Source organism: Acanthisitta chloris, unplaced genomic scaffold, assembly GCF_000695815.1.
Source record: "Acanthisitta chloris isolate BGI_N310 unplaced genomic scaffold, ASM69581v1 scaffold17084, whole genome shotgun sequence".
Taxonomy (NCBI): domain Eukaryota; kingdom Metazoa; phylum Chordata; class Aves; order Passeriformes; family Acanthisittidae; genus Acanthisitta; species Acanthisitta chloris.
Genome location: NW_008671157.1, coordinates 26715 through 51076, shown reverse-complemented (window position 1 = coordinate 51076; position 24362 = coordinate 26715). Strand labels below are relative to the sequence as shown.

At 49.9% G+C, this 24362-nt stretch overlaps 1 protein-coding gene across 1 annotated transcript in view; it reads left to right on the top strand.

Annotated features, from left to right (window-relative positions):
* The first annotated feature begins 3384 nt into the window (after positions 1-3384).
* NOS1 (nitric oxide synthase 1 (neuronal)) overlaps positions 3385-24362 on the top strand; it is a 37368-nt gene continuing 16390 nt past the window's right edge. Inside the window, exons 1-10 of the mRNA XM_009073999.1 lie at positions 3385-4112; positions 10813-10837; positions 13445-13531; positions 18900-19037; positions 19482-19627; positions 20186-20348; positions 21593-21684; positions 22218-22359; positions 22861-23000; positions 23429-23603. Of these exons, the coding sequence (XP_009072247.1) occupies positions 3385-4112; positions 10813-10837; positions 13445-13531; positions 18900-19037; positions 19482-19627; positions 20186-20348; positions 21593-21684; positions 22218-22359; positions 22861-23000; positions 23429-23603 (1836 nt within the window). The remainder of the gene's footprint in view (positions 4113-10812; positions 10838-13444; positions 13532-18899; positions 19038-19481; positions 19628-20185; positions 20349-21592; positions 21685-22217; positions 22360-22860; positions 23001-23428; positions 23604-24362) is intronic.

The following is a 24362-nucleotide window of genomic DNA, read 5'->3' as shown; positions in this document are numbered from 1 at the left end:
CTTCCAGCTCTTCCCCAAAGGAGCAGAAGGCTCAGGGGCTTAGAGACAGGTTGTGCTCGCTCTCCTTGCCTGCCTTGCTGCTTTCTGGCTTTTTTCTGACCTTCATGACTCTGAGGAGCAGTGGAGAAAAAAGGAAGGAAAAGGCTTGAGTTGGAAGGAGGGAAAAAATGTCCTGAACAGGCACATAAAGTTGTTCTCTGTCTTCCAGCCAATCCCCAACTGCTGCTGCAGTGTCCACAGCTGAGGTGGGGGGAGATACCAGCCATCAAATACCCACAGGAAGGAGTGTGCAAAGTCCAGGAGCAAGTCACCCTCTGTAGAGGACAGGCTCACCACCATCTGGGAGAAAGCCCTGGCTGGGTGTTTAGGCATCACCTAAAATCTACTTTTTCTACTCATCCCTCGGAATGCCAAAGTGCCAGTGGGTTTAGAGGATGGGAAATTATGTGTACCCAGGAATTATGTTGTTCCCTGGTGTCTTGCAGGCTGGAGCTGAATATACATAACAATTATAAGCTTTTCTGAGGAAAGAACTGGAAATTAGCCTGGTGGGAGAAGTGTGAGGGGGACTAAACCCTTTGGGGTTTCTCAGCTCTTTCCAGTGAGCTCAGCATCACCGCGCTCCCCTGTGAACACCCCTGTAAGGTCGAGCCAGGCTGGAAGGCATCGTCTCCTCCAGCTGTTGAGCATCTGCCTGTGTGAGCTGCTGGGGATGTCTGGCAGTGACAGGGACTCATGCCAGGCAGTCCCTGAGATGGCCTTGGTCCCGCTGAGATGGGCACGATGCAAACAGACTTCTCCGACGGTGAGGAGTTCGCGAGCACTGTGTTGCCAGTGACTAATCCTGAGCAAATGACAGGGTTGTCCCCTTGAAGGAAGCTGGCAGTCCCACGCTCAAATGGCACTTACGCTACTTTCAAAGCCACATTTGTCCTTACAGCGTCAGCCAAGGCATTAGAAATGAGTCCTGTGTGAATCGGTGCTGTGTCCGGATGCCAGGGTGATGGTCACCTTGCTTGCAGGAGGACCAGTGGAGGGGCTGGGAGATGCAAGGACCATGCTGATGGGCTGCCAGGAGTGGGATCAGGAAAATAGAGACCTGGCAGGAAGAAGTAATGCAGTTCTTTGGCTTGGCACATGCAAAAAAAGAGCCTGAGAAAGAGAGGGAAGACTCAGCCAGGGTCTCACTGTGCCCAGCACTGCCAGTGGAAGTGGGTTCTGGCCAGGGAAGGGATGGAGAAACTGGGAAGAAGGAAAAGGACAGAACCTTCCCGGTAGAAGCTTCCCTCCATCTTCCTCTAATACAGGACCTTCCTTCCCCAGGTGGCCTAAGGATCTGGAGTAGATATCCTGCCCTGCTGTCCTGAGCCCTGGGAGGTGGCACAGCCCATCATAGCCCACAGTGGTTCTGTTCCAGTGGCCTCTAGCCAGGGTCACTTACAGGAAGTCACCCAGCAATTAGGGCTTATGTCACTGGTGTTAATTAGCCTTTGAGGCAGTATCTAACCCTTTGCATGTTGCTGCTGCTCTGCAGGGCTGAATCATGGCCAGGGAAGGGCCACGGGTTAAATCCATCAGTTTGGGTTATTGGTCTCTAACTACTTTATTCTTCACTTGCCGGTAAAAATCCCAGTCTGAGGTCAGCAGCCTTCATCGCATGAGGATTAAAATGTTTGAGTGAGTTAATGCTGGGGCAGGTGTCACTGCCCTGCTCATCAGATTCCTGTGTTTCCCATCTGGGTGCTGGAGGGGGCTCCTGGCAGAGGGGGCTCAGTGATCCATGTCTGAAGGTGCAAACACTGCCCTGAATATGGGGAGAGAGGAAAGTGTTTTCCTTGGCATGTCAGTGCCCTCAGCCTGCAGACCAAGCGTCCTCTGTTCTCTCCCCAAAACTCAGATTTTAAAAATGAAAAGAAGGTGCCTGCATTTCAGCTTGCTGTAAAATGTCAGGGCACAGTCCTGGAGAGAAATGTTCTCCAGAGCATCTGAGAAATGGGAGGGGAACGCAGAAGGGATTTGGGAGCAGAAGTTACTGAACACAAGCATAGGCATGTAAGAACAAGGGTCCCATCAGGAGTCAATGAGGTGTGTCTCCCACACCCAGGCGAGGGCTGTAGACAGTCATGCCCAGCTGCATGAGGCTCCTCTGAGAGCTGGGTAAAGTCATTGCATGTTCTCCTCTAGATGGTTTTCCGTCAGCTAAAGCAGTTTGTGTGGGAACAGTTAGGAACCGGATGGCAGGGCTGGGCATCAGGGAGAGCTAACGTTTCCTCCTTATCCCCGTGCCAGGCTTGAAATATGGGGAGAGGAGGAGCTGAGGCAGTGATCCCTGTAGCCACGCTTAAAAGCAGTTGCCTTTGTAAGTGTTTTCTTAACTCAGGGGAAGGGGAGCTGAGTGTCCTCTTCTCCTGCCTCGCTCTGCTCGTGGCTGCCGCTCCTGGAGCATCGAAACTGACTCGGTGTGACAGCACCTATGGAACGTATTTCCTCCTGGGCAGGAATGTACGTCCCCTGTCTGGTTCTTGACCATCAAATTGTTGGATGCTCTGGAAAACACATGGAGACAAGATCCTCAGCCGGCAGAAATCTCCGCCGAGCTCTGGTGCAGCCCTACCCATTTGCCAGACTTGCAGGGTGTTTGCTTGCAACCCCTGGGCAAAGTGGGGAGTGTCTGGGACAGGCTGCCCAGCAGACCCTGCTGGGGCTCCCCCTCTCCCTCCGAGCCTTCCTGGGCTCCGCCGAACAGATGGTGTCGATTTTCGCGAGGGGGGTTGGAGGAAGCAAAGCTCGGAGCGATGGGAGGCTGCAGCCTGTCTCCCAAACGCAGCCTGGGGGATGACATCTGTGGGGACGGGCTGATGCATGTGGGTGCCTGTGCCGTGCTGAGCCCCGTGCTGAGCAGGCACTTACGCCTGCCTCGTCTCACTTTTCTTTCTCCTTTGGGTTTTATTTTTTTTTTTCTCCTTCTTTCTAGATAAAGAAGCTCGTGGAGTGTTTGCAGGGATGTCGGTGAATTGAGCAGGCTGCCTCCTCTCCTCTGCCCAGCACAGGAGCAGAGGCTGATTGAAAGCTGGCATGTTGTCCCCTCTAGCCCCTGCTCGGCCACACGATGCCCAGTGCCCTGCCTGCCCTGTCCCTAGTCTTGCTTCCCACCGGTGATATCCGCTGCCTTCCCTACTGTTTTGGAGAGTGGTGACACTGACTATGCCACAGAAAGCCACTCTGCAGCCGAAGTCCAGAGGAATTTTCCAGTGAGACCAGTTGCTTGCAAGCCAGAGTTGCCCCTTCCCTGCCCCAGCGTGGATAAGCATCTCAGACAGAGAATTTCTCTGTGCTCAGTGGGTGTCGAGGTCCTGGTCTGCAGGCTTTAGGAGGGGGGCTGCCATGGAAGAGAATGTGTTCAGCGTGCAGCAGATACAGCCCAACGTCATCTCGGTGAGGCTCTTCAAGCGCAAGGTGGGCGGCCTCGGATTCCTGGTGAAGGAGCGCGTCAGCAAGCCGCCCGTCATCATCTCCGACCTGATCCGGGGAGGGGCTGCAGAGCAGAGTGGCCTCATCCAGGCTGGGGACATCATTTTAGCTGTCAATGGCAAGCCCCTCGTGGACATGAGCTATGAGACCGCGCTGGAGATCCTAAGAAGCATTGCCTCAGAGACCTACGTGGTCCTCATTCTGCGGGGCCCCGAGGGCTTCACCACTCACCTGGAGACCACTTTTGCAGGAGACGGGACGCCGAAAACCATCCGCATCACCAGACCCCTCTGCACGGCTCCGAAGGCAGTTGACTTGTCCAACCCAAGCCTGCACAGCAAAGAGCAGCCACTGCCAGCAGCCGACCGCACCATGGGCTCCCTGTGGACCAGAGAGATTGGGCGTGAGGTGGAGCCGATGGTCCACGTTAATGGCATCATTACTGGCAGCAAAGGGCAGGACACTGGGAAGGGGAAGGAAGGGGCTTGTGGTCACCCTTGCCTCAATGGTGGCGTGGAAGACAATGAACTGCTCAAAGAAATCGAGCCTGTCCTGGATCTCCTGAAGAGCAGCAGTAAGGACAGCGATGGAGATGCACCCTCCAAGGTAGAGACAAGAGATATAGAAGTCCAGGTGGACTGGTAGGTCCCTAAATACATTTTTTACTTACGGTGAAATGCACTGAATTTGGCTACCCAAGGTGGCTGGTTTAGGTGTCAGTGAGCATCTCTCCAGAGCTGGCTGCTGTCTGGCACAGCAGGATAGAGATGTAGAGGAAGGGATGTGAAAAAAAGGGGGAAGTGGTTGATGAGGGGAAGATAAAAGTAACAAAAAATTGGGAGAATATTGTGGAGGAAAGGAAGAAAGCCGTAAGACACTTGTTTTAAGCATGGTAAATTGGGGAGAGCAGGAAAAATGTTTTAGGGAAAGCTGAGGTATGTGATGTGGTGGATCACAGACTGGGCTGGGCTAGGTTTCTATTCCATGTTCTTAATCTCATTTGTTTTAAGTTTAAGCAAAATCCCGTGCCTCAGTTTCCCCACCTGTCAAATAAGATTCATGGTGTTGCCTGTCCTTGCAATCCTGCTTTAGGGCTCTCCGGTTGAAATCAGCTGTTGATTAACTGCTGGACAGTGAGCAGGAAGGTCAGACCAGCAAGATATGATGCTCCCCAAGAGAAATGAGCTTCAAAACCTTCTGTGCTCTAGGGAGATGGGAGGGGAGCCCCAGACCAGCTCCAGCTGAAGCCATGGGGACTTCTGTGCAAGGGCAGTGGGACCTGCATTTGGTGCTTCTGTCTTCTGGGTAGGGGGGAAATGTTTCCTGTTGAGAACTCAGAAACGGTGAACCCTTGTTGAAATGCAAGAGTGGAGTTGCCTGCTCATCCCCTTTGTCTTTTTACAGTAAGGTAATCATTTTGGTATATGTGTGCATGGGTAACAAGGGTGGGGACATAGGCATGGCATGCTTGCACCGTGAAGTACTTGAGAAGGGTGAAGTTCCATCATGTGGGTGGAACGGCTTCATTTCTGGTATCTGCTCCTATGATGGTCCATGTGAATGGTGTTGCCCTCCTGATCTTCCTCAGTGTTTCCCTGGGATGTAATGCATCACTCCGGAGCTGGAACAGCTCCCTGTGGTGCTTCATGCTTTACAAAACTGTTGTTAGTAGCTATCTTGTTTTGGTACCAGCTCTCTTGCCTCCTGGCCCTTTATTAGCAGTGATAGGTTGCATTTTCCTGTTGCCTTTCCCTGAGTCCCCAAACACATTTTAGCAGTGTCAAGCGCTGCAGTAGGTTATAGCTGCCCTCAGTTATTGACTGGCTGTAAAAGCCTGGAGGACTCACTGAAGCTGGTGATCTTGGTTCAGCCACAAAGAGATTAATAATTTCAAGTTCTCTTGCTGCACACACTTTCTTAGGAAGAGGAAGAAAAAACTGTGTTCATTTTTAAAATCACAAACAAGAGGGAAAAGGCACAGCAGGATCTCTACTGTGGGCTCCCAGCCAAGTCTGAGCTCCTGATTGCTCCCATCCCAAAGCAACACCCACACCCTCTGTTTTCCATCTTCCTTTTTTTTGTTGTTGTTGTTGTTTTCAGTTGTTTGTTTCTGCTCTCCCAAATTACGCCTGTTTTCCGTGGAGGACACGGTAACTCAAAACCCATTAGGGTGGTCACACTGAGTTGGAGATAAAACCTGCTCAGCTCAGAGCTGTTGGCGAGTGACAGACACATGGGGAAGAGCAGTGGACAGGGCACACCCAGGGACATCCTTCCTGCAATCCCCTCCTCACCACACATACCCCCAGCTCTTGTACATTTGAAAACTGTTGGTTTTGATCTCTGCTGTGCAATAGGAGGTAATTTAACCCCCTTAAGCCTGGCACTCTCTCTGGAAGGCTGAGGGCTGCCTGCTTGGACTGCATATCCTTTAATCCAGCACTAACCTATCCTGGGGGAGCCTGGTTTAAGCAACCAAAGATCTGAGAAATTGAAAGGCTAGTGCTTGACTATAAAATGTGCAGGGGTGCTTAAAAATCCCCTCTGGTTTACCTGAAGCTGCTGCAGGGGAGCTGGGAGCCACAGCCCAGCAAAGCCCTCAGAGGACACAATCCCAAGCATTGATACAAGTTGCAGCCTCACCCTTCAAACCGTGCCCCCCACTGTCCCCTCCCATCCCACTAGCTGTAGTGTCTCTGGGGACATTCTGCTTTAGCTTGGGGGAGGGGTGAAAATGTGTTTTTCTATGAGGAGTCTTTTCTCTTTGGGGAGAGATTAACCTGAAACGCTTTGAATTCACTTAAACTGAAGGACCTCGAACCAGCAAGAATATTAGCGAGGTGGGTACTTCAGCAAATCCTCACTCAGTTTATTTTTCAGTACCCTTTAAAAGACACCTGTGTAATCTATACACCATGTGTCATAAAATCTACTTTTTTTTTGTCAAAATCTCCTGCTCCATGAAGAGCTGTAGCCTCGTTTTTGTGGTAGGACTTTGTGTGAGCTGGCTCGAGCAGAGATGTGAGAAAGGAGATACACTGCAGAGAGGACTTGTTGAGAGCCACTCTGCAGGGCAAAGGGTATTTCTCCTGTGATGTGCTGGAGATGATTTCTCTCCTTGGCTTGGTCTCAGGCAGAGCTGGGGCATTGTGAAGGTCTTCTACAGCTGAAGTTTTCTTGCTCCATAGGAGAAGTAGAGAAAGGTCAGAGAGTGATTGGGGAGTGGATAACTGGGGAGATTGTTGATTGATGCCAAACAAATGCCAAAACAACCCAGCAAGCCTTATCAGATTGATGCAGCTCTCATGCTGTAAGCTGTGACTTCTCCAGGCTGGGGGGAAAAGAAAAGCTTGCATTAGTCAGAGCAGGAATAGAGCTCTACCTAGACACCAGGAGGGTGCAAAACCTCCCTCAAGGTTGAACTTGACACCTATAACCTGGACCACTTGGCCATCAATCCAGCTGAAGATGCTGGTCTTGGTATGAATCCTGTTTTGTCTTGTCTTTGCCTGGCACTGACCTTCACAGGCTGCAGCACTTTGTCAAAGCTGATCCAGCTCACGGAGCTGTGACAGCTTTCTGAGGGCAGAAAGGAAAGGTACAAGACTGAGGTTATTCACAAGGAGCCAAACACTTCTTGTTCAAGGTGGGCTTTGCCAAAAGCGATTCAAACTACACCTGATGCTTTGGGCATCCTGCCCATCTCTAGTGTTACTCTCAAGGAAACCTGGAAACGGTGAAGTTTGCATTGGGGAAACAATCAGTACATCTCCATCCCCTTCACCCATGGTCTATGCTCTCCAGGGGAGCTATGTCTGCAATAACCTGGCTTTTCCTCCCTGCTGATTTCCAGCTGGAAGGTGCCATGTGCCTACGGTGCGTGTCCGTGGGATGAGCTGTGACCACGGCTGCATGTCTGCTCCTTGGCTCAAGCCATCTGCAATGAAGTCAATCATAAAAGAGAGCATGGAAGTGGGGAGCAAGGTATGATGAGAGCTGGCATTTCTGCCATGAGGCTCACCGTGGGCTAGAAAGCAAAAATAGAGTGATTCACTCACTGCCAGCTAACCTAGGTCTGTTTTTCCCTCTGAGCTCTAGGGAGATTGTCATGTTCCATCTTCCCTCCTTCTTCCCCCCGCTCCACCAAGTTGCCAGTATTTATTTTTCTTCTCAGGTTTATTCCATAACATGAACAGCATGATGGAAACATGGCAGTTGTGGTCCAAAAAGCAGCATCAGCAGCCCCGAGAGAGAGAAGTGTGCTGAGAGCAGAAATTCAGTTTATGTAGGGTTTCAAGGTTTCAGGCTCCATCCTGCATTGGAACAAGCCCCATAATTTTGCAGTTCTCGAAGAGAAAAATCTCTTCCTCCCACCTCCTTCACTGCCGCCAAAATCTCTTTGTGTTGCTCAAAACATTTCATTTGCATTTCTGATGTCTTCATTATTCTGTACTTGGACACAAAACTTTAAAACCTCTGAAATGAAAAGGTTCTCTCAAACTATCGTGTTTGTGCCATTCTGTAAATGAATGCAGGGAGCTCTCACAGTGAATAACTCTCTCCTTCTCCCTCGGCTGGTTCTTCTTCCTCGGCACTCTGACTCCCTCAGTCAGATCCAAAGAGGCATTTTGTGCCTGCAAGTAGCATCTTCCACTCAAATATATCCCCATGGAGCCCTCTCAGACCAGTCCCCAAAGCACCCTCCACCTTCTCAGCTGGTGTGACTTCTTGTATCCCACGAGTTGGGACAGATGTTATCTTTGTATGTGGTCCCAGCAGCCAAACCTTTGGCCCATGTGTGAGCCTTGCCAGCAGACCTGAACTGTGTTTGGCCTCCAGAGAAACTGCTGAGACTGGAATCCTCCGGGTGCTCTTTGGGCATGGCTGGAAAGGGACAAGAGTGGCAGCTGCAGATTGACGCTGGTTGAATTTTGAACGATGCTGATGGGATCGCTTGGATCTGTTCCCGGGTCTTTCTCTGTCAATGCCTCCTCAATGGCATTTACCAGCCTCGTATTTCACAGACCTCTCTGAAGCTGCAGTTTGCTCGGCTCATTAGTCCCTAATCCCTGCGCTGGGCACAGCCCAGTTACACTCTGACAAAGGAGGAGCAGGACTTTCTTCAAGCCATGTGGCATGCTTGTCATGAGGCTTTTATCCTCCTCCTTCAATGCTCTTTCAGGTCCCCTTTCTCATTTAGGAAGTGGTTTCTTGCTTTGATCACTCTGCAGTTCCTACTCTGGGCACGTTGTTCACTCTGCCGCTCTGGGGAGTGCATTCCACCTTTAGGAGCTGTTCCTTCTGCTTCCAAATTCATGCTTCCTTCCTGAGCTCTACTCCATCCTCTGCAACCTGAAAATCCCTTCTCCTGCCTCTCCCTCAAACGTGTGTTGTTGTGCCAGATCTTGCCTTCCCCCTCCAGACGAGGAGCCTGCAGCCAGCATGTTTTCCTATGTCACAAGCCATGAGCTGCCCCAGGAAAGGAAGCGAGAAAATATTAACTTCTGATGATGACATACCCTCTGGAGTATGGTTTTCCGTAGGGCAAAAGAAAGGTGAGGCAAGAGCCACTTACCCCAGCCCCTAGCACTGCAAGGGCAGCCTTGCAGCCATCTGCAAGGATAAATCAGGAGAGGGGAAGAAGGTATTTCTCTCCTGAAGCTCAGAGCAAGTGAGGTGTGCACGTGAGGGGATTTCAGCCCCCAGGAGAAGGGCTTGGAAGGAAGGAGTTCATCCACTGTGGTCACAGCACAGGGTGATACTGTCAGCATTGCAGCACAAGATCCATCACCAGAGGTGTGGACATCGTCATCCTTATCAGCTCATCCAAATTGGACCCTATGACGTGGCAGCAGTGAGTAGTAGCTCTCATCTCTTCTTGGGAAATCAGAGAGATTCTTTTGCCAAGAAAATTCAAAGGAGCGAAGTGACAAACTTTTGCTTTTTTTTTTTTTTTAAAAAAAATTTCTTTTTGGAAAAGCTTTGGAGAAATTTCTGAAATGGCTGTCTCAGCAACTTTCCTTCTGCTTCATCACTCTGAGCACTGCAACATCATCAAATTAGTCAAAAGAAAACAGTGGTGCCTCTCATTTCTCCAAACAGCCAGATGCTCTTTCCAAGGGGAGGCAGAATCAGAGGCTCTGCCTTGCACCAGTGGGGGAGGGCAGGATTCCTCTTTCCTTTTTTAAGTATCAAATTTTGCTTTCAGAACAGAAAGCAACCTCAAACAGGGTCCCTTTCTCAAAACCTGCTCTGGACCTGAGAGATCTGGCTAATAGTTTTTAATAGATCTGGCAGCAGGATTGGTCAGAGAGAGATCTCTGAATCCTGGATTTGGGAGAATTCTGCCAGTATATGACCTCCAAGGGCACTTCTTCAGCATTTCTTCCAGTTCCTCAAAGGCATTAAAGTGGTGATTTAAAAGAATCTCATGGAATGGTTTGGCCTGGAAGGGCTCTTAAAGCTCATCTCATTTCAGCCCCCTGCCATGGGCAAGGACACCTTCCACTAGGTTGGGTCTGCTAGGACCAGGTTGCTCCAAGCCCCATCCAGTCTGGCCAGAATTTCTCCAAAGGCTGCCAGGATCCAAGGGCCAGCTCCCCTCCTCCTGTAAAGGAGTTTCCCATGGCAGATCCCTGGGTATGTCCAGCCTGACTGCCTTGAAACACTCCTCAGGAACTGTGCCCTCCCCATAGCCTACTGGAACAGCCCTTTGGGTTCTCCTGTCGATAAAGTGCTTTTGGAAATGTTATCTGGAGACTGAGCTAGGGCATGGTAGTGTGGCTGTTCTGCTAGTCTCCTTGAGTTGTGAGTGGCATCCTTGTATAGATGTGCCAGGTCATCCTGTGCCTCTGCTGGAGGCTGGAAAAGCCACATCAAGAGAGGAAAATAACTTCCCCCAATGACCCTGTTCCTGTCTGAGCTCACAAACAAGGCAGTTACAAGAAAGGGGCAGGAAATATTTGGAAAATGAAGCAATTGATGGTTTTTATTTTCCCCCTGCCATGTGTGCTGGGACTGGGATGAGGCTGTGTCTGCTCTGAATGGGCTTTTCTCTCTGTCTCTCTCCAAAAGACAGAGCCGGATACTTCTGGGTAGTCTCAGTTAGGAGAGATCTGCACTAGCTCAGCACAGGGCATGCACCCACAGTCCCACGAGGGGCAGATCTCCTGGCCTGACCCCAAGTGAGGCAAAGCACAGCACCAGTGTGGAGGTGAGAGATACACCCATGAGTTTAGTCTAATGGCTTTGTGGCAGCTACGCTTGACTGTGTTTTCCTAGCAGAGTCTAAGGGTGAGGCAGCACCTCACTGCTGTGCTCACGCAGCTGTAAGTCTGTCAGGAATAGCAACACGCAACCTGCTTCTGCCACACTTGCAAACATGCAATGAGATGTGGAGCATTTGCTCCTGAGTATCCAACTCATAATGTCCACCTGGGCCTCACTGTTTCTCAGGGTGGTGCATCTCACTGTCAAGTGACGCTTGAGGCCAGTGAATGGGAGCAGGTCCTTGCCACAGTGGTGCTTGTAATGCACAAAGTACCCAAATACAGCAATAGTTTAATTCAAGCATCTGGTCTTTTTCCATGCTCTTGGCATAGGTGCCAGCATTTGCGGCTTTGCTGATGTGCAGACAATGAGATTACGTGTGCAGCCTCCTGGCTGAGACCTCCTGCTCCTGCTGCTGATTGATGGATCCCTGTCTGAGCATCCCTCATGCTGGCAGCAGTCTTGCAAACACCCCTCTGGAAACAGCATGTTGTGCCAGGTGCCTGCAGGCATAGCTCAGTGTCATTTTGGAGGTGCCTGTGGGATATCACACATGCTGAGTCTGTCTTTGGATCCCAAACCTCTCCTGTCTGCATAGAGGCAAAGTCCATGACCCTGGAGAGGCATCACAGTCTTCTGGCAGGCAGGTTCCCACTGCTAAGCCTCTAGGCAGCAGAAAAGCCAAAAGATTTCTTCCATCATCTTATGGATTTAGTGTTTGTGTCTTGATTTTCAGCCAGGTATGAGGAGCATCACACTGGGGCTCATCAGCTACTAGAGATTTCTCATGTGTGGCCATCACTTCATGTGCTCAGTGGCCCTGTGTTGACCTGCCTCCCCACTCTCTGACACGATGGTGCTCAGGGCAAGAGTGCATGGATGTGCAGCTGTGAAATGAGTGTTCTCAGGGAGGTTTAACAGCTGGCCTTCACTTAGAGACAAGAGCCAGATTGGCTGAATTTTCATCCTGCTAATTCTCTGTCTTGCTGCTGGGAATTATCTAGATGGAGGTAGACTGGTCATGTCAAGAGACCCTAAGCTTCCTGTTTTTGGGCAGAGTGGATATTGCATGGTTCATGGTTGTCTATCCCTGGGATCTGCATGGCTGCTGGATAATCCCAGCAGCATCACCACTGTAGCAGAGATACAAGATCTGTTGTCTTTAGCTGTGGCTGTGTGGTGCAACGGGCAGGGTTTCTTGTGTTGTATCTAATTGAAACCCTCTCACATCCTTGCAGGAGCCAAGTCACCAAAGAAGTTTTCTTGTCCTGAGGGCAGCATAAAAACTCTAGTAAAAGCTACCCCTATGGCACCTGTACCTCCTCACTTGCAGCAAGCTGGCCATTTTCACCCGAAAGCAGACATTTGGAAGGTGTCCAGGATCCTAGTGAAATATTTTGGCAGCTGAACATTGCTCTGGAAAGGCAGAAAAATGACAGAAAATAGAACACGGGGAGATCATGTTTAACTGATAAATTTTCCTTAAGCTGTACCTAAAGACACAAACTGGGGAGCAAGGAGGATTGTGAAACTGATTTTGTTGGTATGCATTTGTCTTTCCGTGAGTGTCAAGAGCATCATGTTGGTATGAATTATGTCCTGAATGCAAGTGTCCTACTTTGGCCAGTGCCCCAAACCTGCTGTCATTAATGAGAAGGCTCATTATTGACTTCAGTGGGCATCTGGAAGACTTTTAAGAACTGACAGAAGGAGCAAAACATTTGCCAGAGTTCATTACCTCAGTGGTCTGTTGAGCAAGGGCGAAGGCAGCGTGGCTGTGAGCCGTGGGGCTGTGCCCCTGTGCAGCCCAACACACAGAGCTCCTTCCCACCTGTGGCCTCACCGGGCGGTCAGCGCTGGTGGTAGAGATGCCACTGCCTTCTCTGCATATCACATCTCTAAATCCCACTTGTTTTTCTCCTTCCTGAGAGCTCATATGGCAGTGCTTTTCCATCATTTGCTTGCACGACATTTTAACAGCCTCTCTGACATCCCATGGTCTGTTCCCCAGGCAAAACATGCGTGGTAGGCTGCATACACCGTGAGTTACTCCAGTGCCACTGCACGGGCCAGAGCAGCCAGCACTGGGATGTCCTTAATCCCCAGCCTTACTCACATCCCCAGTTCCTTAGGGGCAATCCATCAGTTTCCTTTGACTAAAATCACTTGCACTCACCGGCATCTGCCACATCTGTAAAGGTCAGGAAGAGGAAAGAGAGCTGTCTCCCACTCCTGGGAGTCACCTATTTGTTCTTGGGTTTTTTCCCTCTTATCTGCTCATAAACACCCAGCTGCTCTGCCAGCCAACTCGTATTGCCATGAGGTTTTGCAGCTGGAATTGCATGCAACTCTCCTTTCCCCATCTCCACATTTGCTTTCACAGGGCTCCAGCTTGGTTTTTGGGGTGCAGTGGGTCTGCAGGGATTTCCTGTTGTTCTGCAGGCACTGAGCTTGCACAAAAGGTGAAATTTCTATTGTGTTTGGGTTGCCCTCTCCACAGTTATTCAGTCTTGGCTGAGGCAGAGCATTTCCTTCCTTCCCACAGGCCAAGTGCAAGTTTTGCTCCTGTGCCAAGCAGCTGGAGTAGGACCTGTACCCATGGTCCCAGCACCCAGCTGCCCTCCATCCCACTGACCCAAATGGTTTTTAACCCTTCAGTTTCAGGGAAGGGGAGAACAATCCACAGAAAGCCTTACCAGCTCAGATGGAGAATGACCGAGTCTTGGGTGACCTGTGGGGGAAGAGCAATGTGCCCGTGGTCCCGAACAACCCCAGCTCCGAAGCAGAGCAGGTAAGAAACCATGACTCGTGCTGCTTTGGCTGGGAAGGGGGTTTGAGGGTATGTGACCCATCCTGGTGGGCTCTCACGCCACAGAACCTGCAATATGCACTTTTATCCCAAGAGCTGGAGTTTGTGGGGTGTAGAGCCCATTTGGTCCAGAAGCTGAAGTCCCTGTGGTTCGGACAGGGTATATAGGTCACTGGAGAATGATGCTCTTCATCCAAGGGCTGACGTGGGATGGGAGCACAGCCAGAGACCAGGACTCTGAAACCTCCCTCGGGAGTGTGATCCCTTTTTGTGGCAAAAAGCCAAGTTGCATCATTAAAGTCATTTTGATTCATATGACGGTAATTCAATAGAGCACTTCAGATAATATGTTGTATGGTGCCTTTTCATCTCCTCACATTTCATGGACATAAATTCTCAGGCTTCCTTGCCAAAAGTAGATTAACTCCACGTTTGTAGCAAAGCCAGAGAGGTAAGGCAGACCCTGCCAGGCCACAAAGATCACCTCAGGAAAAACATGACGTACATGAGCACTGTTAAGCCTGTTCAGGCAAATGTGTCTCCCTGATGGGATTAACCAGCAGCAGGGCAGGACACAGGGGACCTGTCTCAGGACCATCCTGTTCCAGTCCCTCTGCCATGGGCCTAGACACCTTGCACTGGAGCAGGTTGCTCCAAGCCCCATCCAACCTGGCCTGGAACATTTCCAGGGATGAGGCAGCCACAGTTTCTCTGGGGAACATGTGCCAATGCCTGAGCACCCTCACAAGGAAGAATTTCCATTCCAATATCCCATCTATCCCTGCCCTTTGGCAGTGGGAAGCCACTCCTTGTCCTGTCCCTCCAGACCCAAATCCCAAGTCCCTCTCCAGCTTTCTTGGAGCCTCTTTAGGCACTGGAAGGGGCTCTAAGATCTCCCTGGAACTTCTCCAGGCTGAACACCCCCAGCTCTCCCAGCCAGGCTCTAGAGCAGTGAGGTTCCAACCCTTGGTGCATCTCTGTGGCCTCCTCTGGGCTCACTCTAGCAACTCCACATCCTTCTTATGTTGGGACCCCAAGAGCTAGAGGCAGTTCTCCCAGGACTCTTGTACAGAATGATGTTCCTGTACACTTGCAGCCTCACAGTGTGAGAAGCCCATGGAACATCTGAGAACTGCTGTGCTGGTACTGATGCACATTCAGGGCAGCTGAGATACTCTTGACCACACCAGACTTGCTGCATGGTTTTAACCAACCTGGTTGGGTGGTGCCGTGAGCTGGGAGTGATGTCCATCCTCCCCTTGCCTGGCCACAGCTCAGGATTGCATCCAGGTGTCTCAGTAACATAGCCAGCCTTATGGGAGGTGTTATCCTACGTGTGTACACACAAATGGCTGCATCTGTGAGCTGCAACATGCTCTGTTCAGCCAGTGGAGAGATGTTCCTGGACAGCCCCATGTCCCAACAGATGGTTAATGCACTGTGGCCGTTATCACAAGTCCATCTTGCCCAAGGACAGGTCACTGCTCTACTCCCCTTGCCCAGCTCTGGAAAGACTGTCTTTCTGCCTCCTTTGCTAAGCTCCTTGCATGTATGTGTCTGTTACTATAAGCACTTTATAACCTTCTGTGTTCAGAGCTTAATTTCTCTCCATGTTAGGGCTGCCAAAACCTCCAGTCTTAAGCTGCTATTGAACTCTTTAACATATTTTTTTTACTAGATGCACAGCATTCTTTTTATCCTTCTTATCCCCAAATCTTCTGGAAACAGTTTGGTTTTTCACCCGTGCTCCCTGCAGTCATTCCCCTGGGTTGTGTGCAGTCAAGGCAACTGAACTTCTTTCAAGCAGCAATAAATATTATTAATTATTATAGCCAAGTGGGAACTTTTTATACACCTTATTCTTTAAAGCAGGATTTGGTGGATTCACTTGACCAGGTGGTGAATGCTCACTGAGGCTCGTAATAAGGTGCTGAAAGACCTGCTGGTCATTGATCCCCATCCCTCCTTTTTGGTTTTTGCAGAATCACACAGTGTGTTTTGCTTGTTTTCCAGGAGCCCAATCCCTCTGGTCCTAAGCCTGACTGATGGAAAGATGCCATGGCTGCAGCAGCCCAGGTCCTATTTCAGTCCATATGGCTTGATTTGTTAGTAGCTCAAGGGTAACTGGGAGGCATGTGTCCCTGTAGCTCTCAGGGGAAGGGAGTCATATCAGCTCCACACTTGTAAGTGTGATTTACAGCTTTATAAAAGCGAAAAATACACTTTCAGCTAGTAAAGTTAATATAGGCTGGAAGGAAATGTCAACATGACAATATATCTCTGCCCTGGGCTATGACTGCAGCCCCTGTCCTCCCACAGTTGATGCATGTCAGCAGGGCAATACCTTCCACCATTGCAGAGACTCTCACAGCCCAACAGGGATGCAGGAGGAAGGGTGAGGACCTGTAGAGCCCACTCGGGTCTGCAAAAGGGAGATGGTCCTGTCATTCTGGTCCTAAGGAATGCCCAGGGCTGGGTGCATTTCTCCCCTGCATCTGCACGAGCTGCAGACAGCTCGCAAGCTGTGCGCTGCCGATAAGTGCCAACGCACTCCCTGGTAAAAGATGTTTGCATAATGCATGTGCACCCCAACTGCTACATTAGTCTCTCCGTTTGTCCCACTCTTGAGTCACTAATATCACAGCTGCCTAATTAAAACATGAAAGGATCTCACACAGCCTCCCTGACAGAACGAGGGGTAATGTTTGGCTTCAGCTTTGCTGTGCACATACACACACACACAGAGCTCCTTCTCAGTCACTTCTGCGTGTCTCGCTCTCCACAGCTGCTCTGCGGTGTGGTTGTCAGACCTGACACCTCTGTTTCTTGTCAGTGGTGTTGCCTTGGCTGCTTCAGCCTGGCTTGCATCCAGGGATTCAGCATCCCTCTGGTCCATGGCCCTCTCTCAGCAAAGACTGAAAGGGTTGTCAGGAACTGGAAGGGGCTGCCCAGGGAGGTAGTGGAGTCACCATTCCTGGAGGTGTTCAAGAAACAACTGGATGTGTCACTTAGTGTTCTGGTCTAGTGGACAAGGTGGTGATCGGTCAAAGGTTGGACCTGATGATCTTGGAGGTCTTTTCCAACCTTAATGTATCTTCGGTCATATCTGCTCTAGCAAGATGTAGTTTAGCAGCACACCTTGTCAGGAAATCAAAACTAACTCAGATTTAAAAAGTGTTGGATGCAATCAATGCTTCCTGTTTGGTGCTTCTGATTTGTGTCTGGCAGGTGAGGAGGGGATTTAGTTGCATTTCTGAGCAGCTTTTTCTGCTATGTTTTACCAATCTCATAGAGCTGCTCTGAGCAATCATGCTCAGAAGGAAGGTAGCAGATTATCCGCTTTGGTCCACAGAGTGATTCAGAGAGCACAGGGTGCTGTTAGCAGCTAAATAATTCTTTTGTTATCTTTTGGAGTAAAACAAGCAAGGGAAAAAATGGCCAGGAACTGCCACTGCCATAACTCGGGTCAGATTCCCCAAAACTGAAGAAGATGAACTTAAAAACAGTGCTTTTCCAGGACTACATTTAGGAGGTTCTTTTTATTTACTGCTGATATTGAAATCTACACTGTCTTACATTTGGTTTCTACAGCATGGAAAGGGGAGCCTGAAGTCCACTGTGTGGTCATCTGGCTTCAGGGGCTTCAAAATTCTTCTCAGGAAGACCACAGGATTTGTGACCTGAGGAATGTCATGGAGACCCATAGCAGCATAGCCTGAGTACATGCAGGTAGCAGCTTTTGAAAACTGTGAGGACCAAAGTGGATCCTACTGAGGGGTCAGGACGTAAAGCTCTCCCTTCCCCTCCAGCCTCTGTCTCTTGCTCCCAGAATATGTTTTCAGTGCTCAGTCTTACACTATGAGCCTCAGGCTGCTTGACAGCAAAATCCCTGTTTTCTAGGAAAAAATGTCTGGAGCATATGGTAAAAACAAGGACTGGGCAAAAAAATACGGGCAACAGTGCCACCAGAGCAATGCAGAGGTGTCTTCTCAGTCCAGGCACCAGTCTTGCAGTCAGTCAGGCATCAATTTCTCCCTTTGGAAGAGCAGAGCAATTTGCTGTCTGACAAAGCAGGAACAAGTTAGAACTGGAGCCTCACCTGGTTTTGTCATCCTTGTGGCCCCTGTTGCTTTCTGTCTTGAACCAAGAGCTTCTTCCACCCTGTGCTGACTTTTTTGGTTGGTCTTTCAGTCTGTAATGCTAGGTTTGTGCTATTGCTGCTAGTCCATGGGCTACAACTGGGACATGAGCCCAGAACCCCAAAAGGAGGGTAAGACTCTGCACAGCTCTGCTGAAGGCAGTGCCATCTCTAAAAATAACCTTGTAGCTACATTAGAAAGGGACACCAGCCACAGGTTCATTCAGGAAGGCTACAGCAAACTCAGTCCAAGCTCAGGTATAATTAGCACAGGTCCAGGCCTTGAAGTGGTGCCAAATACAAGCAGGTTTTGCCAGGATGCTCCGGTGTGGATCAGATCTCCCCTTGAAGCCTGCAGCAACAGCACTGGTGGAATTACATCCTACTATAAGATCTGTTTCCTGGGAGAAATGTCTCTGCAGATCTCCCCATCCCATGATACACTGGCAGACATGACTTGCTCTTCAAGCTTTTAAAGTGCTTGTGCTGAATAAGGGCCACAGTAGAAATTCTAGATATTCTGAGTGAAAACTTGTGCAAATACAAAGAGTTTCAGCCAGTTCTTCCCATCATGAACTCTATGATAGTGACACATTGGCACATAACTGAAGAAGTGCCTGATGAGCACAACCCAACACAGAGCATCAGGGAGTGCTGGAGACACAGAGCTGAGACTGAAGTAATCCAGCTATGCATGATTCAGCACCCCTCCCACTTGCATAATTTATCCATCCTTATTTCTACAATCTTCCAGAATGGATATCAAAGAAGACATGCCTTTGGGTAGTCAGAGGAATGACTGGCTGCTAGCTCTATCTCACAGTGCTCATACCAGTGAGGCAGACCTTGTCATATGTAGAACTTGAGCAGGTGATGTTCCTTACAAAGAACCATCCAGACCATTTTAGAGAAGTCTTCCACTGGAAAACTTGAACACAACATTCTTCCAAGTCACTTCTAACTCTGCTTTTAACTCTTCTTCTACAGGTTTGGCTGTCCCATAACCAGACATGACTTCTCAATTGCATTGAGTTAGCTGCTCCATTGTAGGATCCCAAATACTGCCAAATATTTGAATCGTGTACATTGTCTCACTGTATTATAGAATTTAAGCACAGGCATCCACTCATACAAGATGCTGCTTGTTGCTGTGACTTTTTCTGTTTCTCCTTGGTGAGTACTAACCTTGTGCCTGGTGTTCCCTGTGTCCAGCCACCACCATCTGGGCAGCAGTCTCCGACCAAGAACACGGTCAATGGGAGTCCTTCCAAATGCCCACGGTTTGTCAAAATCAAGAACTGGGAGACAGGCTCTGTGCTCCATGACACCCTGCACCTCAAGACAGCAATGGTGAGTGGAGTCGATAGGACTGGCCAAAAGACTGTGCGTAACTGAGTAGATCACAGTTATGATGGCTTTACCTAGATATGAAGAGGATGAATTCAGTCTTGTCTCCAGTAGGGCTTGAATTTCAAATCTCTGGTGCAATAAGCTGGGGGAGAGGGAAGTCCATTTCGGATAAATAAGGAAAAGCATTTGACTTCATGCCAAGCTGGAACAAGAATCTCATGAGCCCTGATTGTATCAGACGGGTCAAGGGTTGACTACACATGCTTGAGCTGCTTTACACAGCATTAACAACAGGTGTGAAAACAAATAAGCTGAAAATGTCCCTGTTTGTCAAAGATGCCACCAACGTCTGTGTAGCTAATCACTGACTTCACCCAGCCCAGCTCAGGTGGCCAAAATTGTTGTGGTAACTTCAGACACACTTGTCTCCTTGTGTCCCATCAGGCCACTGCATGCACTGAGCAGATCTGCATGGGCTCAGTAATGACTCCCAGCCCCCATATCCGCAAGTCAGAAGATACCCGGACAAAGGAGGAGGTGCTCCTTTTGGCTAAGGACTTCATTGACCAGTACTACTCCTCCATAAAGAGGTAAGAAGTACCTGGTGAAGGTTGCTGTCTGAGGCTGCTGCTTATGCTGAGATGTTGCACAAGATGCTAAGACAAGGGCTAACAGTTTCAAACTGAAGGAGGAGAGGTTTAGGTTAGATATTAGAAAAAAGTTTTTTTACTGTAAGGGTGGTGAGACACTGGCACAGGTTGCCCAGGGAGGCTGTGGCTGCCCCAGTTCTGGCAGTATTCAAAGCCAGGTTGGAGAAAGCCTTGAGCATTGTGGTCTAGTGGGAGGTGTCCCTGCCCAGGGCAGGGGGTTGGGACTAGATGGTCTGTAAGATCCATTCCAACCCCTAAAATTCTATGAGCCTATGAAGATCTGATATTTCATGCTTGTGAGTCAGAGCAGGGTGAGGCTCTGGTGGTCTGCGAGCAGCTGCTTCTTCAGTGGAGATTAATTTGTAGCATTTGTTCTGTGTTTCTGCAAATTATGTGTGTGTATATGTTTACGGAAGAAAGCAATGTGACCAGGTAGAAAGCAGCAGGATTCCATGCATTCCACCCAAACTAAGTCTCCTCTGTTCCCCACCCATGCAGATCTGGCTCCAAGGCCCATGTGGAAAGGCTGGAGGAGGTGACCAAGGAGATTGAAGCCACAGATACCTACCAGCTGCGGGACACTGAGCTGATCTATGGAGCCAAGCATGCCTGGAGAAATGCAGCTCGCTGTGTTGGCAGGATCCAGTGGTCCAAACTACAGGTGAGCACTGGCCCTGTGGCAGACAGCTGACATGCCAGAGGGTGTGTTGGGGTTTGTGAGAGACAAATCTTGCTCTTCAAATACCTGAGAAGCACATCAGAGGTACAGTGGCAGGTATCCATCACACAGCAGCTGTGCTCCCCTTGACAGCTTTGGGAGTGCACAGGCTGGGAAGTCAGCAGGAGCTGGAAAAGCTCCTGCTGGGTGGGGTAGGTGTAGCTAAGGTGACCATGCTTGAAATGGAGCCAGCTGGAATCTGGCACTCTAGAGAACATTTTCCAAAATCTGATATTGCTCCAGTGTATCACCTGCTGCTTCCAAAACTGCTGCTCTGCCTGGAGAGAGAAGGCAGGACACACTCATCCTCAGGGCAGAGTCACTACAGAAGAAGAGTGTTTGGCTCAGTGCCCTTCCGACTAGTGGAAGTATAGAGCAGTATCAGAATTAGTGATATCGAGTGGAATCCCTTGGTACAGACACAACATCTCCTTTGGAACCCAGAGCACACCTCTGGTGCTGCTGAGCAATTCTTGTGGCTGCTTCACACAGGGTATGGGCACTGCCTGGCCAGGAGGCTGAGCCTCCTTTGCTCCCAGCTCAGCCTTCAGCTCCTCTTGTCCACTGTTTCTTTTGGCATGTCTGAACCTTGAGGGTTCATTTCTGCAAGAACTTCTCTTCAAGCCTCTTGTTGACTCTCTTCCCTGGTTTTCTCATCCTTTTGTGGATGCCCCATCCCTGGAAACATTCAAGGTCAGGTTGGACAGGGTTCTGAGCAATGTGGTCTAGTTGAAGATGTCCAGGCCCATGGCAGGGAGGTTGGACTTAGGTGCTCTTTGAAGATCCCTTTCAATACTATGGTCCTATGATTCCCTATCCTCTCTGCCCCTCAGACCTGACTGACACCTGTCCTATTCAAGATCTGAGTGTTGATCTGCAAGAGAAACACAGCAGAACCCAAAATTGTTGGTGGATAAGCCAGGAAAAACAGCAGGTTGGGAGCACTGGATTGAGGAGTTTTTTGCCTGAGCAGCAGATGACTCACCTCTCCAAAGAAAAAGGGGCAGCTGGATTTGACATCCACGTGTCCTAAAGGCAGAGAACACATAATTATGGAGCTTTATATCCTTACCTAACAAATCACAGGAGTCTCTAGAGCTCTCCCTGTGCCATGTTTCCTCTGCTTGGCTCTGCCCTAGGAGCTGGAGCATCCTATAGCATCCCCACAATTGTGTCCCCTGTTTCAGGTGTTTGATGCTCGGGACTGCACCACAGCCCATGGGATGTTCAATTATATCTGCAACCACATCAAGTATGCCACCAACAAAGGGAACCTCAGGTGAGCCACCAGGGAGTCACCAGCGTTTGTATCCAAAAGACCTCTGGATGTGTGTCAACCCAGCTCTGGGACCTGCTGATGTTGTCTCTTTTAGCAACCACTGCACAATTGGAGGGTTGTAACCAGTACTTGTCCTGGGAAGTGTTAGAGGGACCTGATATGAGGGGAAGGTGTCCTGCTGGTGCAAGTCTATCTCTTTTTGCTCTCTGTAGGACCTCAGAGAGCAGTTTCTCCAATTATTTCTTCTTTCCTATACTCTGCATCAAACTCAGACTGCTCTCCAGATCTGTCTGAAACCCCATGTTAGCAGCCAGCTTCTGCCTGGAGCTGAATTGTCAGTAATATCCCAAATTCCAGAGCCGAAGTGCACCTGGCCATAACTTCTTCTGGTGTAATAACTGTTTGGGGCTCATCCAGGGCACACATAGAGATGGTATACAGGGTGGTGGCAGGCAGGGACAGCACCTTTCCCCTCCAACACTTTGCCACTCCTGATGGCCCTGGCATTCACCAGTGCTGCCTTTTCCTTCCAGATCTGCTATAACCATCTTCCCACAGCGGACAGACAGCAAGCATGACTTCCGTATCTGGAACGCGCAGCTCATCCGCTATGCGGGATACAAGCAGCCTGATGGCACTATCCTGGGAGACCCTGCAAATGTGGAGCTGACAGAGGTACTGACTGAAACCATTTCTCCTGGGCACTGTGGGCGTGAGGCCAGTGGGAGCACACAGAAACTCTGAGCGTCCCAAGAGTGAGGAGGGTCTGGGTCAAGCAGGTTTAGCCCATCCACTGCAGCACCACAAAGTGAGGTTGGGTTTGTCTCACCCTCAGATATTTTCCCAGGTATAAAGCCTGTTTTTTCACTTTTCTTGCCCATTTTTTCCTTCACCATTATAGGCACAAACAATGTAAGGGGATTTTGCAGAGCCATGATCCTACCTGGGGATCTCATTCTAGGCTCATTTTCAGCCCAAATCTCAGTTACTTGGCCATGGGTGGTTCATGACAGGCAACCCTGAATTGTAGTTCTCTTGGCTGGAGGTTATTACTCAGCCATGAGGGGAGAGATGCTGTTAGGAGCCCTGCTCAGTGTCATATGGCTCTGTGCCCATAGTGTTTGAAGAGCAGGTGACCTGCTGGGATATCTAACCCTGCTTTTGTTTTGCCTGTAGATCTGCATTCAACAAGGGTGGAAGGCACCATACGGGCGCTTCGATATCCTGCCCCTGCTCCTCCAAGCCAATGGCAATGATCCAGAGCTCTTTGAAATCCCTCCAGAGCTGGTGCTGGAAGTGCCCATCCGGCACCCCAAGTAAGTCAGAGTAAGCCTGGAAACAGAGCAAGGGGATCAGCAGGACTGAGCTCCTCTGTTTTCACCCTATGATGACTCCTGTGCTTTGTCTTTCCTTGCCATAGCTTTGGTGCTTTACCCAATACCCTCTTCCAGGTCTTCCTTCCACCCTGATACAAATCTGGCAGAGCCTGGAGGTGGAAATCAAGTTGTGTCCTTGTCTTGGGACACAATTTCCCTTTGCTTGAAGTCTCCCAGGACTCATGCCACTACATGAAACTCCTGATATAACACTTTCTCCCCATAAACAACCCTTCAGTGAGATATTGCCTCCAGGAACTGTTTTGCTCACATCCTTCACCATGGGAGCAAAGTGACCTCCTCCATTCCCCTGCCTGCATCGGGCAGGGGAGGTCTGGCTGGTTGCCTAACTCTGTTTGTCCCTGCAGGTTCGAATGGTTTAAGGACCTGGGCCTGAAGTGGTATGGTTTGCCAGCAGTTTCCAACATGCTCCTCGAGATTGGTGGCTTGGAGTTTTCTGCCTGCCCCTTCAGCGGCTGGTACATGGGCACGGAGATTGGGGTCCGGGACTACTGCGACAACTCTCGCTATAATATCCTGGAGGTAATTCCCCCTCTTTGAGGAGGTCAGGTGCTGCTGGGGTGTGTGAAATTACTGTGGAGCAGGCAGGACACTGGGACTGTGTTGCCTTGAGTAGGGGAGTACAGGATTTCACTTCTCCTGGAGCCACATGGAACAAAAGGTGTGATGGGCTGGCAAGTTTTTTTGTGTCCTAGAGGACCACCTGGTATCTAACACAGCCAGTTTGATGCCTGTTGAGCTCCCCACAGACTTCCCAAAGCATGTTATGGATCAGCAGGCATCTGGTCATGTGCTTGATCAAGGTTGAGTGCTAAAACATAGTGGGGCCAAGAGGGTGCTGAGACACCTCTGGCTCCTCAGGGACATAGCTGCCCATGGGCACCCTCCAGCTGGCTCCTCCGGAGCACTTGACCAAGGCTTGCGGACTGCCCACAGTGGGAGAGATAAAGCCAAGCCACGGGGAGGTGCTGGTGCAGAACATCTGCACCCATCAAGGGGGGGGCTCTTTTGCCCTTCCAAGGGGCATGTTGTGTTATTTGGAGGGGCTGCATCCCTCCCCAGTTGTCTGAGAACCAGAGGGGTGAGAAAGTGTGTATGTGTGTTCACATGCCCATCTGCAATAGTGCCTGAGGGAAGGACTCCGGGTAGAAGAAATAGGACAAGAAAGGAGAGTTTGGGACCCAGCAAGGGATCTGGCATGGGGAGAGGTGCAGGGTCTGCTCATCCCAGCACAAAGATCACCACCATCTCCTCCCTATTCCCTTTTCTCCCATAAAGAGC